At 42.2% G+C, this 14,346-nt stretch overlaps 1 protein-coding gene across 2 annotated transcripts in view; it reads right to left on the reverse strand.

Annotated features, from left to right (window-relative positions):
• Positions 1 to 2,256: 2,256 nt before the first annotated feature.
• The window catches only part of Tmem209 (transmembrane protein 209), a 32,321-nt gene continuing 20,231 nt past the window's right edge, over positions 2,257 to 14,346 (reverse strand). Inside the window, exons 13-14 of one of the 2 annotated variants that reach the window (XM_028762638.1) lie at positions 13,320 to 13,393; positions 2,257 to 3,184 (exon numbers count right to left, since the gene is read on the reverse strand). In XM_028762638.1, coding sequence (XP_028618471.1) covers positions 3,151 to 3,184; positions 13,320 to 13,393 — 108 coding nt within the window. In that variant the 3' untranslated portion in view covers positions 2,257 to 3,150. Of the gene's footprint in view, positions 3,185 to 9,671; positions 10,314 to 13,319; positions 13,394 to 14,346 lie in introns of those variants that run through there. The other variant, XM_028762637.1, reaches the window with a different exon arrangement.

Raw genomic sequence — 14,346 nt, forward strand, 5'->3', positions numbered from 1 at the left:
GGAACTGAAACATTTCCCAGACTCCCTTGCAGCTAGATGTGCCCATATGATGCAGTACTGGTTAACAGGATGTATGTGGAAATAACTACCGCCATCTAGACTTTAAACAGCAGCTGACATGTTCCTTTTCTTTGGGGTTGTAGTTTACTCTTGTCATCTATTTTACCTTTTAAATTTTACGGGTATGTGTACGAGTTTTAGCCTGCATGTGTCTCTGTGTATCTGTGTGTCCAGTGCTCATGAAAGCCAGAGTTGGGTACTGGCTCTCCTGGAACTGGAGCTTCAGAAAGTTGTGAGCTGCCATGTGGGTGCTGGGAACCACATTCAGGCCCTCTGCAAGAACAAGTGCCTTTAACACTGTGTTCTCTCCAGCCCCTTCAGTTGTAGTTTTGATTTCTACTACAGCAGAAAAAATTTTCATTTTGAAGATTTATTTATTATGTATACAGAATTCTGCCTGCATGTGCACCTGCAGCCAGAAGAGGGCACCAGATCTGATTATAGATCATTATGAGCCACCACATGGTTGCTGGGAATTGAACTCAGGACCTCAGGAAGGGCAGCCAGTACACTTAACCTCTGAGCCATCTCTCCAGCTCCTAGCAGGAAAGTTTTAAACCCTTGGACTAAAGAGTCAGAAAAAAATATCTTATTCACTGTAGTGTAACCTTCTTAAGAATTCTGGATTTTGGATTCTTTAAAAAACACAGAAATATAAGAAAGTGTTTCACTTTAATCCCAAGTATGGGGATATGGGGCTGTTTTAGACTGTCCACAGCAGCTGACTATGATTTGCCTCATGCTCTAGCAGAGGCATGGTTTTGCCAGCTGCAGGTAGTTTCTGTGACTGTGTGACATTTGGAATTCTGGGGACTTTTTGGAGGGTATATAAATGTGAGGGCCCCAAACGGCAGGGTTGGTGGTTGTTGGTTGGTCAGGGGGCTGGCTGCAGTTTGTTAGTAGCTGTGATCTAAGAAGAAACAAAAGGAAAGAAATTAGTTCAGGGACCTCTCTCCCTCTCTCTCCCTCTCTCTCTCTCTCTCTCTCTCTCCCTCTCCTCTTCTCTCTCCTCTCTCCTCTCCCCCCCTTTCCCTCTACCCCTTCTATCCTTCTTTCTCTCCTATCTAGTGATAGGGAGAGAAACTGGGGGTAGGGTGGGGAATAAAGGGCGGGAAAAGAAGAGCCCATGAGGTAGCAAATACCAGCTACCGTTCACCTTACTGTATGTTCCACAGTAGAAATTTACAGAAAGGATTATCAGCATGTAGCTGCTGTGTAACGTCCTGTTCCTCCAACAGAAAGCAAAGGGCAGTGCACCATTTCTACCAGGGAAGAACATGAGTAAGCAGATGAGTCTGCTCATGTACAGTAAACAGCTGAGCCGAGGATGACAACAGCTGGCTGCTATTGCTGGATGACAAGAAATAGTATTAGGTACGTTTTGTTGCTGCGATTTCTAAAGACCTGACAAGACAGGTTTATTCTGGTTCATAGCTTGATATGATATATGATATGATATGATATGATATGATATATGATCCATTTCTGGAGGAAGGAATGGCTCACACCTTAGCCCAGGAAACAGAAACGAGACAGGAAGCATGTTAGAGCTACAAACCTCAGGGCCTATGCTGGGTCCTATCTCCCCAAGCTTTCTGTAGCCTTCCAAAACGGTGCCATCACCTGGAGACCAACTGGATATACACATGGAGTGCTGCGTTTTACATTCAAATCCTAACAAGTGTGAAGAAGTGACATTTGGACAGATCTTACTGAAGAGAGGAAAGTGTACAACTGTCAATCCAGCTCCAGTGTATCTGATGCCCCCTTCTGGATTCCGTGAGCACCTGCGCTCACATGTGCACATACACACAGAAATGTGCACGTGTATATTGTTTAATTTTTGTCTTTATATTCCATAAAATATTACAGAAAAGTATGTTTCAATAAAAAGGCCATCATTTTAGCAACTCTGCCACTAATGAGTTTTTTGTGAATAAAATTTAAGAATGACTACTACCTGTCTTTAAATTCTCTTTTCTTTTTATAGAAACAGAACCATCAAAAATAGACAAATCTGTTACAACATTCTCTTATGTTTAATTTTAACTTTATGATAGATTACAGGAAGATGCTTATGAAACGAATATAATATTTGTTTTAGTACATGTCTTTAAACAATAGACTTACAAGTATACAAACAACTATATAATAAAGAATTTCCAAATATATTCTGTAAGAAATTCTAAAGCCAGGGGGTGGTGGCGTACACTTTTGATCCCAGCACTCAAGCGGAGGCAGGTGGACCTCTGAAAGTTTGAGGCCAGCCTGGTTTACAGAGAGAGTTCCAGGACAGTCAAGGATATACAAAGAACCCTGTCATGGAAGAACAAAAACAACAAAAAACATTTTAAATAAATTTTTCTAAAAAGTGATATATTGGGCTGGAGAGATGGCTCAGAGGTTAAGAGCACTGGCTGTTCTTCCAAAGGTCCTGAGTTCAATTCCCAGCAACCACATGGTGGCTCACAACCATCTGTAATGGGATCTGATGTCTTCTTCTGGCATGTTGGCACACATGCGGGCAGAATAATGTATTCATAATAAATAAATCTTAAAAAATATAAAAAATATTTTTTAAAAAAGTAATATAAAAAACATTTAAAAAACAAACACCAAAAATCTTCCGTGGATAAGTGAATTTAAACTTGTGTGTTTTCTTCTATCATATGCATAGTTTGACATAGCTACAGTCAGTTCTATCCCACACCAGCCACACTAACAAGATGCCAGTCAATACGTATGAGCATCTCACCAAGGCATCTCTGGGCCAGTCTGAGCTGACTGTAACTTATTGACCCAAAGCTGGACACTAGTATGGGGTTTTGTTAGGTTACACTATATGAGAGAAACAAAGTATCTTCAGTTTTCTTTATACTCTTAGCACCTACCATAAATTACTTCAATATTGGTAGGTGTGTAATGAATAAATGAATACCGTGGCTGTGACTAGAGGCACAGGTCTATAATCCCAGCTACTTGAGAGGGTGAGGCGGGAAAATTGATTTCAGGGCCAAGTTTTGTTAGGTGCTTAAATTTTAAAAAGGTGTGGTGGAGCACAGGCACTGTAGTTTACTGGTAGGCTCTTGTCTAGCATGTGCAAGCCCAAGTTGGATTCCTGGTCCTGCAAAAATAATTCAAAAGTAAATAACAAAATAAACCCACACAATGAATACTTTTAGATATAACTATTTTTTTCTGTTGATTATATTCTTAGAATAAATTTCCTTGCTATCAATGAATCATTTTTGGCACTGCATATTATAGCAGATTGTATTTTCCAAAGTTGGTCATGCAGATGTCCATGTGCCCGTGTTTGGTGAGTAAAATCTATCTTCTAGGCTATCCACGTGTAATGTGCGACATTCCTCAACCAAGTGGTAGAGGGCTGGGCTCCCTCCCTTTGAGACTCCTTGTAGCTCCCTTGGCAGAAACAGCTTAAGAAATGCTGGAGCTTCCAAGGCCTTTAAGGCTCTTGTCTCCCTCATTTCCCTCTTCTTTTCTCAGGAAAGCGGTCTTTGAATTTGAGCCACCATGCTATGAGGAAGACCAGGTGGCTTATGGAGGCTGCTGTGTGGGTACTCCACTAATGTCCTTCCTGTGACTGCTCTTCTTAACAGCTGGCACCACCTGCCAGACCCTGAGAGCACAGCATTAATAATGTTTGTCTTCAAAGCCCAGATACTGTGGAGCAGAAAGGAGCCACCCCCACTTAGCCTGCATCCCCGATGCTGCGAGAAGTGCCAAACAGTGTTTGCGGTGATTTCTTACACAGCTAGGCTGACTGCAATCCACGTGCAGGTCTACTGTACACTGGCCGCACAGCCACCAGCTGTAGAGGAAGGCGTGAGGCAGATTTCCTCAGCCTCATACATCTCAGGGACATGTATGCTCTGGGTCTCACTTTACACCTACGGTTTGTTCCTCTAGGGGGAATTGTTTGATTGCTGCTCACAGTTCTTAGGGGAGTCTATAGCTGAGCTGGCACTTGGTATATGTGTGCACGCACGCATGTCTTTGTACATTTGTTGAAAAAATGTAGTTAGAGTGTGCATTTGTAAGATTATGAGCAGGACTGACAGAGGCAGGTAGATCTCTGAGTTTCAGATTTAGCCTAGCCTGGTCTACAGAGCAAGTTCCAGGACAGCCAGAGCTATACAGAGAAACTCTGTCTCAAAAAAACAAAAACCAAAAAAACAAAACAAAACAAAGACCAGGTCACATTGGGCTTAGTTTCTTCATCAAAAAAGGCGTCTCTAAAAGCTGTCCTTCAGCATCCAGATGTGCACCACATTATGAGCGCACGCACACACATAATACAGAGACAAACATCACTTAAAAACTGTCAGTGAAGGGGTCTGCAGGTGTCTCTTTCTAGGCTTTCCTAGGTCAGTCTCTAGTCCAGTCAGGCATACTTAGGGAAATCTCATTCAGAGCACATGACCACAGTGCCCTGGGAGCAGAGGAGAGCATTCCTCACGCTCACTGCCTCTACCCCAATCTGGTGCTAACTGAGACATCGAGGCTATGGACAGATACAGCTCCAGATGGCTTGTTCTTTACAGCCATCTGCAGACCTTTTACTACTGAATCCATTTTCATAGCATCCACTGAAGGGGGTGGAGAGTGGAGCCCTCCAGACCTCCCTTCCTCAGATCTGGACTCAGCCAGCTGCCAGCTCCTTACTTTTCTGTGCTACCCCACCCACTGTGGAGCCCTCTGTGGTCTTCAGCACAGAAGATGTATTCACTGCAAATTCCAGCACAAGAAACTCAGTGAACTCTATTTATATAGTCCAGTTATTAACTCAGCAAATATTTACTGAGCACCTCACACACATTTGCTTTCAGACTTCAAGGAACTCCTAGTTCACGGGAGACTTGTTCTCCTTTCGTTCAGGCACTGCCCACCAGGAGGGTCATGAAATACACACCTGCAGACCCTACACTGGCAGTTTTTAAAAATTACATTGACTCATGTGTATGTGTAGGTAACACACTCCAGTGCACATGTGGAAGCCAGAGGACAACTTGCATGCGTCAGGTCTCCCCTTTCCCCACGTCCAACTCTGTTCGTCAGGCTTGGTGGCAGGCACCTTTGCCCACTGAGCCATCTCACCACCCCCCTCACCAACTTTACAAAGTACTGGCAGTGAGCGGTAAGGGGAAACAGATGTGGTGAAGTCAAGGTTGAGGAACAGTAAGCATTTCAATTGAGAGAGAGTTGTCCTGGCTACACAGAAACATGTGGTGTTGGTGTCCATTAAAGGGCCATATTAGGATGTGGCTTTTCCTTCAAGCTTGATCCAAGCCACTTAGTGTAGACACATCTAACCACTACTTTAAGGTCCTCCACACCAGGGATTTCTAAAATGGCCTCCTCCCTAACCCCTCCACCCCCAAAAAAAAGTTCATTAACGAACTCATGCAGAACACACTGACCTGAACCATGGTGTTGAATTGATTTAAAAGATGCTCAGAGCTCATGAGGGAAGCCATGCAAACCCTCAGGCCACCAGGTGTGGCGCCCATGGCTTCAGTGCAGGACTTCTGTAAGTCTCTCTCTCCCTAGTCATCAAGGCATGTCCAACCATGGGTGGTCTGGATGATACTCCCTTCTGAGGCACACAAGGGGCATTTCTTTGCAGCTGGAGTGCTGTAAATGGGTGCCTATACTCTGGGCCAAAACCACCAGAGCTGTTCTTGAGCCATTTGTTTGAGAAAGAGTCGTGCCTGGTTTGCTGCCTCCCCTGGAGTAGACTGCTCATTTCTAACTCCACCTTGTGGGATGAAGCTTATGAAAGCAGCCTGGCTGTTATTTTTTCCTTCTAGTTTAGAAGTAAAGCAGGAAAGGAAAGGGGGACAGCCAGGGCTGGGTGTGGAAGGAGTGCAGAGGACAGATATGGCTGGGCTGTGCAGCTGAGGTGGGATGTCAACTGTCAAGGCCATGGAAGGAATCACTGGCACCCCAGTGATTCCAAAACAACAAAGCTTTTTCCCTGTGCCTCTACGGCCCCTTTCTTTACTAAAAGCATCGTCAGCATCTTCCTATCACCTTACAACCAGAAATTCCGTATGAAGCCAGGTAAATGATGTATATCTGTTTGTGATCCTAGCACTACAGAGGCTGATGTAGCAAGATTCAAGGAGTTCAGTTAGCATGGACTACATAGTAAGTCCCTGGTTCACAGAACAAAACAAAGACAAACAAAAAACCCACCACACCACCACCAACAAAACCAAAACCACTGCTTTGCCCCACAGTTAGTTCATTCTGTCAAGTGGCTCTTTGAAGCCAGACTGATTTTACAATATTCACTTTGTTTTGGAGGCAGGATTTATTTATTTATTGAGACTGGATCTTTCAATGTGGCCCTGGTTGTCCTGGAATTCACTATGTAGAACAGGCTCGCCTCAAACCACCGTCCTAGCCCTGGGATTGGTTATTTTCATGTGGGTTGCTAGGAAATATCTTTGGGGCCCATGCTGTCCTTGGTGGTGTACTTGGGCCACACCCACCATTGCTTGGTCCTCTTCTTCCTCACTCCATAAAATCCATCATGAGCCCTCAGTCATTCAGGGTGGAAAGAAATGGAATTACTGATATCTATCTACTGAGATATAGCTCAGGCCTGATAGGATGTAACCATCCTAGACTTGGTGGGAAACTACTCAGTGACCCATGGTTAATGGGCCCTGGTTGTGCCTTCCCATCCTAGTTGGTCAGACAAGACATCCTTCCCTGAAGCCTTCCTTCGAAAGAGCCTGCTAATGCTCAAAGACTCTGACATATTCCTGAGAAGGCCAGCCAGCCTCTGCTGGGTTTTCACTGCTTTGACCTATCTGGAACAAAGTGCTGCTCTGGCTACACTCCAGGTTCCCGAGGAAGGCCTGCAGAGTACATGGACTTGGTCCTGGGGTATTGCTAAACAACTTAACTTTCTCAGCAGTACCATGTGGCAGGTGGAGTTCTGAAACACTTCTGCACTAAGAAAGCCACTGTCAAGTGGTGTACCTGATTGGCCCATCTTCCCCTGAGGGTACTCTATCCATAAATTGGTACACCAAATAGCAGTATCCTCAGCTCAAGCTGGTCACCTGCAGTCCTTGTGTGAAGATGAGCTACTCATCCATTTCCAAATATGTTGGTAGGAAGGCTGATTGCCAAAGGACACAGGTCTCATTTTCTGGAGAAAAATGCTGGCTAGCTAGCATGGTTAGGAGCAGGCAGCAAGTTTAAGCAGAGTGAGTCTCATGGAGGGAGGACCATGTAATTGGAGCATTCCCAGAGACTGCAGAGGATGAGGAGAGACAGCAAGCAGAGAATGTCACAGCAGGAAGCAGGCTACACTGGCTAGAACCAAAGATTTGGGTGCAGAAGGCCCAGCTTGGGCCAGATGTAGAGGGCTTTAAATGTCAGGCTTAGGAATTTATCAAGGGCATGAAACAATCAAACAGGTGTTTCAGGAAGACAAATGTGAAGAGAATGTACAGGATGAATTGGAAAATCTGGAAGCATGGCAACAATTAGAAGGCTATGAGATTAATTAGGCTGTTACAGCGGTCCTGTGTGAGTTGATAAGCGTACAAATGGGAGGAGTGGTGGCAGAAATGGAAAGGGACAGCTGTGAGGGACATTGTTAAAAAAGAATGGATGAGGTCTGCTGCCTGATTGGACTGGGGACGCAGGGAGCTCAAGGAATCAAGGCTGACACTGCAGTGGTGAGCACGAGCACCTGGCAGTGTAACGGGCACAGAAAGGGATGTTAAAAGGCCTCAAAGGTTTCAGGAGACGTGAATGGGGTCCAGATGCAGAGTATACAGACAGATACCCAACTGCAGGTGTCTGACAGGGTCCTGGGTGAGTGAGAACAGAGCTCAGGAGAGACGTAGTGCACACTGATTAGTTTGGGGATCAGGCTGAGATGTGAGTGAATCTTTGAGATGAATGGCTCAACAAGGAGCCTCTGCAATGGAGGAAAGGACCAAGGCAGCCCTCTGGAGAAGGCCACATGGAAGTTTTCCATTGCAAAGCCAAGCCGAGAAAGAACCATTCTGCACACATTTCTTTACCATTCAAACATCAGCTTGAAGAATATATTAGTTTGAGAAAACCAAGTAACAGCATTTCTGTCTCAGTGGAAACTAGATTATAAACACCTTCAGTATGCTTTAAAACAAAGTTGGTTTAAGTAAAGGCTGGTATTGATTAAAAAAAAAAAAAAGATAAATGTCACGTAATCTAGATTCATGGATCTGAGTAAAGCAAAGAAAAGGAACACGTGACACATATCCTAGGAGGATTTGTGGTATTAGTAGATATTGACTCACTTTAATACAAGAAACTGCTCTATTGGAGGTTGGGGATGTAGCTCAGTGGTACACTGTAAGCTATACCCTGGGCTCAATTCCTAGTAATAAAAACAAGCAAACAGAACATATTTGCTGCTATATTTGCAGCACACTTTCTGTAGAAGAAATTCAAATGATTTCATCAATGCAGAATTATAATTATTCCATTATTGGTTTATCTTTATAAAGGTTATCACTATGTACCTTAGTTTGGCCCTGACCTACTGATCCTCCCACTTCAGCCTCGTGAGCAGCTGCCGTTCCTGGCAATATCCCACCATGTCTTTGCCAATTCTGTTTAAATAAAAGATAACAGTAGGCACAGCTAGTTCAAATACGTGTAAAGAAGTTGTTATAGGAACTCCATAGCAACACACTACGTATGCAAGCAAAACAACTTTTCTCTTTACATAGTCAAGTGTTTTTACATATATTTACTACTATATTGTATTCTTTCATAGTTACAAATAAAAGACAAGGTTGGTGGTGTCTTATGTGCTGTTAAGAGTGGTGCTTTTAGTACAGTCTGTGTAGTTGTACACTTAAATATCACAACATTTGATTCCATGGCACCTTGAGTATCTCTCAAAATCACAGGTTTAAATTATAACGTGGCCTTATGTTTAGCATGTTTAAGTGATATTTTCTTTTAAGTGTAACAAGTTAACACTTATTAAGAACAGTTAAGTGACAGTTCCTTTCTTTTGGACATTAGCTTTTAAACTTAAGGTCAACCTTCTGACCTTTTGAAGAAAAAAAAAAATCAAACCATACAAAATGGGAGGCACCTACCATCTGTTCACATACAGGTGATGGAAATACTCTTTCTAAAGACACGTCCATAAAAAATGTGTCTACTAGCCTGGCATCGGTGGTGCACACCTTTAATCCCAGCACTCAGGAGGCAGAGGCAGGCAAAGCTCTGTGGGTTTGAGGCTAGCCTGGTCTACAGAGTGAGTTCTAGGACAGCCAGGACTACACAGAGAAACCCCGTCTCAAAAACACCCTCCACCAAAAAGATGTGACTACTAATTACTTTCTATCCACGTAGGAAGAAAAGATGGAGAGCTGATACTCTACTCCACCTATAAACTAGAAACAGGAAGGGTATCATTGGGATCTTAAAGAAGGGAGTGATAAAATGCCTGCAGATGATATATAGGTGCTAGTGCGCTCACACATGCACACACACACACACAGCTAATAAAGGCAGTGAACCATTTTCTTGATGCCCTTAGACATTTAACTAAAACCCAAAAGTTTAATTTTATCAGCTAATTTTAATGCAAGCATTGACCTTTCAAGATGCCAATATTATCAAATCTCTTTTAATATTAAAAAACCAATAGGGGGCTGGGGAGACGGCTCGGCAGGATTAATTACTACATCACTTTGAAATTAATTTCATTTCAGCTTTAGGCTGACTTGTAGAACACCGGGGAAATATAAAGATACAACAAAGAAAACTAGCAAGGTTCATTTGAGTACTTACACTACTATCCAACAATGAAAACCAGTCTCTGATGGTAAAGAATGAGGTGCAGATTCTCACTGGGGTTAAAATGGAGAGGCGCTCTTGTCCTCACCAAGTGAAGGAAACTGTACTAGTTCACAGCCCAGGACGACAGTTTTAGAGTCATCCAACGTAATAAATGTTTCGTGGAATAGAAGATGCAGGCTTTGTTATGTTCGTAAGAAGCTTCCCACAGCTTGTTTCCTGTTAAATCTAACAAGTCTGCAAAACATGCATCTTATTCCAGAAGAGGTGCTTACTCGGAGAGGCTTAGCTTCAACTTCTTCTAGGCCAATTAAAATCAAAGTCCAAATGTTTGGAATTAAATGATGGACTACTCTCCAAAGATCCATAAAATATTCACACCAGATAGTCCAAGGTTAACTCTCCTACAAATAAAGGAAAACAGTTTTAGTAGAATTGCTTGCCAAAGTATCTAAAGTCTGATTGTAATAAAATTAACAATAGGAGGGACATTTAATTGGTGAGGTGACTCAGCAATGCAGCCTGTCACACAGCTCAGCAGGTGAGTTCAAGTAATGGTGACTACTTCTGTAACTGTGCTTAAAAGCCATGTGTAGAATAAATTGGTTTATGGGGTGAAAAATTAATTTTTCAGTAGACTTAAAGTGCTACATCAAGTAGAGAGAGCTAACAAACTTTTTTAGTAAATATTACACAGCCAATTAATTTTGTTTTTCAAGACAAGTTTTCTTTGTGTGGCCCTGGTTGTCCTGGAACTTTCTCTGTAGACCAGGTTGACCTCCAACTCACAGAGATCCACCTTCCCCTGCCTCCTAAGTGCTGGGATTAAAAAAACATGTGTCACCACTGCCCAGCACCTATTGATTTTTTTTTAAATAGAGGATACAGAGATGTTAGGCCTGGACTTGAATAGAAATCTATTGATTATTAGGGATTTCTCGGCATCCTACTTTTCTATCGCTGTTGTAAGATAGCATTACTAATGTTGGTGTGGTGGCACAGGCCTTTAATCCCAGCACCCAGGAGGCAGAGGCAAGTGAATCTCTGTTTGAGGTCACCCTGGTCTACAGAATAAGTTCCAGGACAGTCAAAGCTACTCTGAGAAATCCTGTCTTGAAATAATGATGATGATGAAGATGAAGATACCATGACTAGGGCAGCTTATAAAAGAAAGCATTTCAAAGGTCAAAGAGTTTATGAGCATGGCTGCAAGCTGTCAGCCTCAAAATTAGCCCTCAGCAACACACTGCCTCCAACGAGTTCCCTTATTCTTCCCAAACACTTCCACCAATTGGTAACCAAGTATTCAAACATATGAGTCTATGGGGGCCACCACATCTGGCCTTAACTATCTGCTTTAAAAGCATATTTAAAGATTCTATTTGCTTGTTTGCATATTGACAATAACACTTATTATAAATTTCATATTCCATTCTATATACATATATATGGAATTATAATGAAACCTTACTAGAAATTTTAGAAAAAACAAAACAAAACAAAACAAAACAAAAAAACCATTCTTACTAATACTGACAAATGCCTAAGACACACAATAAAATTAAAAAGTCAGCTCAAAGAGCAGTAAGTTTGGGTGTAACTCATTTTTAAAACAATGTGAAAGATACAAACTCATTCTTCAAAGCAGTCTGGATATTGAAAATCTGACAATTGTACCTTGTTGGAGGTGAATGGAGAGGCTGAGTAGAAAGGTATCCTCAGCCGGGCGGTGGTGGCGCACGCCTTTAATCCCAGCACTTGGGAGGCAGAGGCAGGCGGATTTCTGAGTTCGAGGCCAGCTTGGTCTACAAAGTGAGTTCCAGGACAGCCAGGGCTACACAGAGAAACCCTGTCCTGAAACACCAAAAAAAAAAAAAAAAAAAAAAAAAGTATCCTCAATTTCTAGTGTGCACTGTTAAGCCATTTAAATATTTCTATATTGAGCATGCATTATTTTTGTAACTGAAAAATAATGAGAAATCTTAGTTTATATACTTTACAAAATGATATTCCCATTTAAAATCTTTCTTATATATTAAAAAATATGAGGCTGGGCATGGTGGCAAACACTTTTAATCTCAGCACCTGGGAGGCAAGGACAGATGGATATCTACGAGTTCAAGGCCAGCCTGGTCTACACAGTGAGTCCAGGACAGCAAGGGCTACACAGAGAAACCTTGTCTGAGAAAAAAACAAGATCAAAAACCCCAAAAGACCAGGAGTGGAGAGATGGTTTAGTGGTTAAGAGCACTGACTGCTCTTCCAGAGGTCTTGAGTTCCAATTCCCAGCAACCACATGGTGGCTCACAACCATCTGTGATGGGATCTGATGCCCTCTTTCGGTGTGTCTGAAGACAGCTACAGTGTACTCATATACATACGTATTCATATACATAAATAATTTAAACAAAACAACCAAGAGCAGAAAACATAAAAAATCAGAAGGGGATACATGTTCTATTTACAATTGTCTGCTTTCATATTTTCTATGTAATAAAGAAACTGAGGAATAGAATTTGTTTTGACTCAGACAGTGCCTTCCACAAAAGATACAGAATAATGCCTTGCATACACACACCACCTTCATATTTCCAGTAGACACCCAAAGCAGTTTTCAGTGTGTAAACAGTGTACACCACATGGAAGCAGGTAAGTTTACTTCTCTTTGTGGAATCTGATACTCAGTTCAGACACGTCACGTGGCACGTGTGCCCCGGCTGGATGCAGCTCATTCTGGAACACATCTCTCCTCCAAATTATGAACAGCAGCACGTGTAAACACAATCGTTTTCACAGAGGCTTGCCCAGCAGAGTGGGCCAGGCACACAGGTCCTCTGCACAGGGTACTTCCCTTGACCCTTCACCCGCTTTAGGTTCTTGTTATGACAGCTGGACCCCAGAAGCTAAGTCTTCAGACTCCCAGATACACATTAGCAGATTTTCTCAGCCTCAGGAGTGGTCCACTTACTTCAAACAGTATTTGAAATATTAAAGCACTGAATCATCAATATGACAATACCATAAATCTAAATTTGTAAATAATGTGAGTTTCATTACTGAATTCATAAACGACTTCAAGAGACTATTTTTCTTCTCAATTAGTACTATTTTGGAAAGCGTACAGACTAGGTCCTAAGGAAATATTATGACTTTATTATGACTTTGTGGAATGTTCTGCGTCTAAAGTGAAACTCCAGGGGACACAAGTCAGTCTGATGTCATCTAACTGACTTAACCAACAGGGAAATGGTGGTTCTGAGGCCCTGATGAACTAGAACCTATCTAGAATCTGTCTACAAATCTTGTGGTGTGTGTGCTGCCTTTGCAGAATCTTAACACAGGAGGACTAAGTTAAAGTTAATAGGAAGTAGCCACATTGAGTATTTAACTTTAAAATCATAAGTACCTACCCAAGCATTCCTGACTCTTTGGTCTTTATGATGTAAAGGAACATCAACAATGTATGAAACATATTATTTCTGCCCTAGAATCAAGACAAAAACAAAAACCTAGTAAGATTTAAACTAAAAAGATTCAGTCATACACAAATGCAGATCTTATCAGTTTGTACCACACCAGTTCAAAATCTGACATAATTCAAAGTTGTATTCATTTGATACACAATACCTACACTTTCCTAACAAGTAGGGATCCCGTAACAAGATGAGACCCATGGAACATGCAGAGCTGATCATGGAGCAGGAAAGGTCTGACTGGAAAGAATCACAACTGAGTGTGGAGTGTGATGGGTAGCGGATGCCAGAGAAACACAGGGAAGCCCTAACTTAGACTACAGAGGCAGGAAATGGCTTCCTAAATGCAAGAACGTAATACAGATCTGAAATATGAACAGAACGCTCACAGACTGGGTAGGGTGGGGGGTCTTCCATATGCGAAACCAAATCATGAAGCTTTTCTGAGGTTGATGGGTCTATGCGTTACACATAAAACATATTTTATCTCCTAAGCACACCACTGTAACAACAGTGTTAGGATTCACATAGATTTTAGCTAGTCTTCAAAATACAGTACAATATGCCTTTCATATATAAAGAACATGTTAAATGGTTTTATCTGTAAGAACAGCCAGGCAGTGTTTGCCAGTTCTGAAATTCAACAATGATTTTTAAGTGATGGTCTATAAAATCCCTCTATTGGTAGATCAACTTTATATGACTTCAGGTGTGTAAATTTTATAAGGTAGTGTTTTTCTTTCATACCGTTAAAAAAAAAAAAAAAGTGGTGCCGGGCGGTAGTGGTGCACGCCTCTAATCCCAGCACTTGGGAGGCTGAGGCAGGCGGATTTCTGAGTTCGAGGCCAGCCTGGTCTACAGAGTGAGTTCCAGGACAGCAGGACAGCCAGGACTACACAAAGAAACCCTGTCTCGAAACACACACACACACACACACACACACACACACACACACACACACACA

This window comes from Grammomys surdaster, unplaced genomic scaffold (genome assembly GCF_004785775.1).
Source record: "Grammomys surdaster isolate TR1022 unplaced genomic scaffold, NIH_TR_1.0 134, whole genome shotgun sequence".
Lineage (NCBI taxonomy): Eukaryota > Metazoa > Chordata > Mammalia > Rodentia > Muridae > Grammomys > Grammomys surdaster.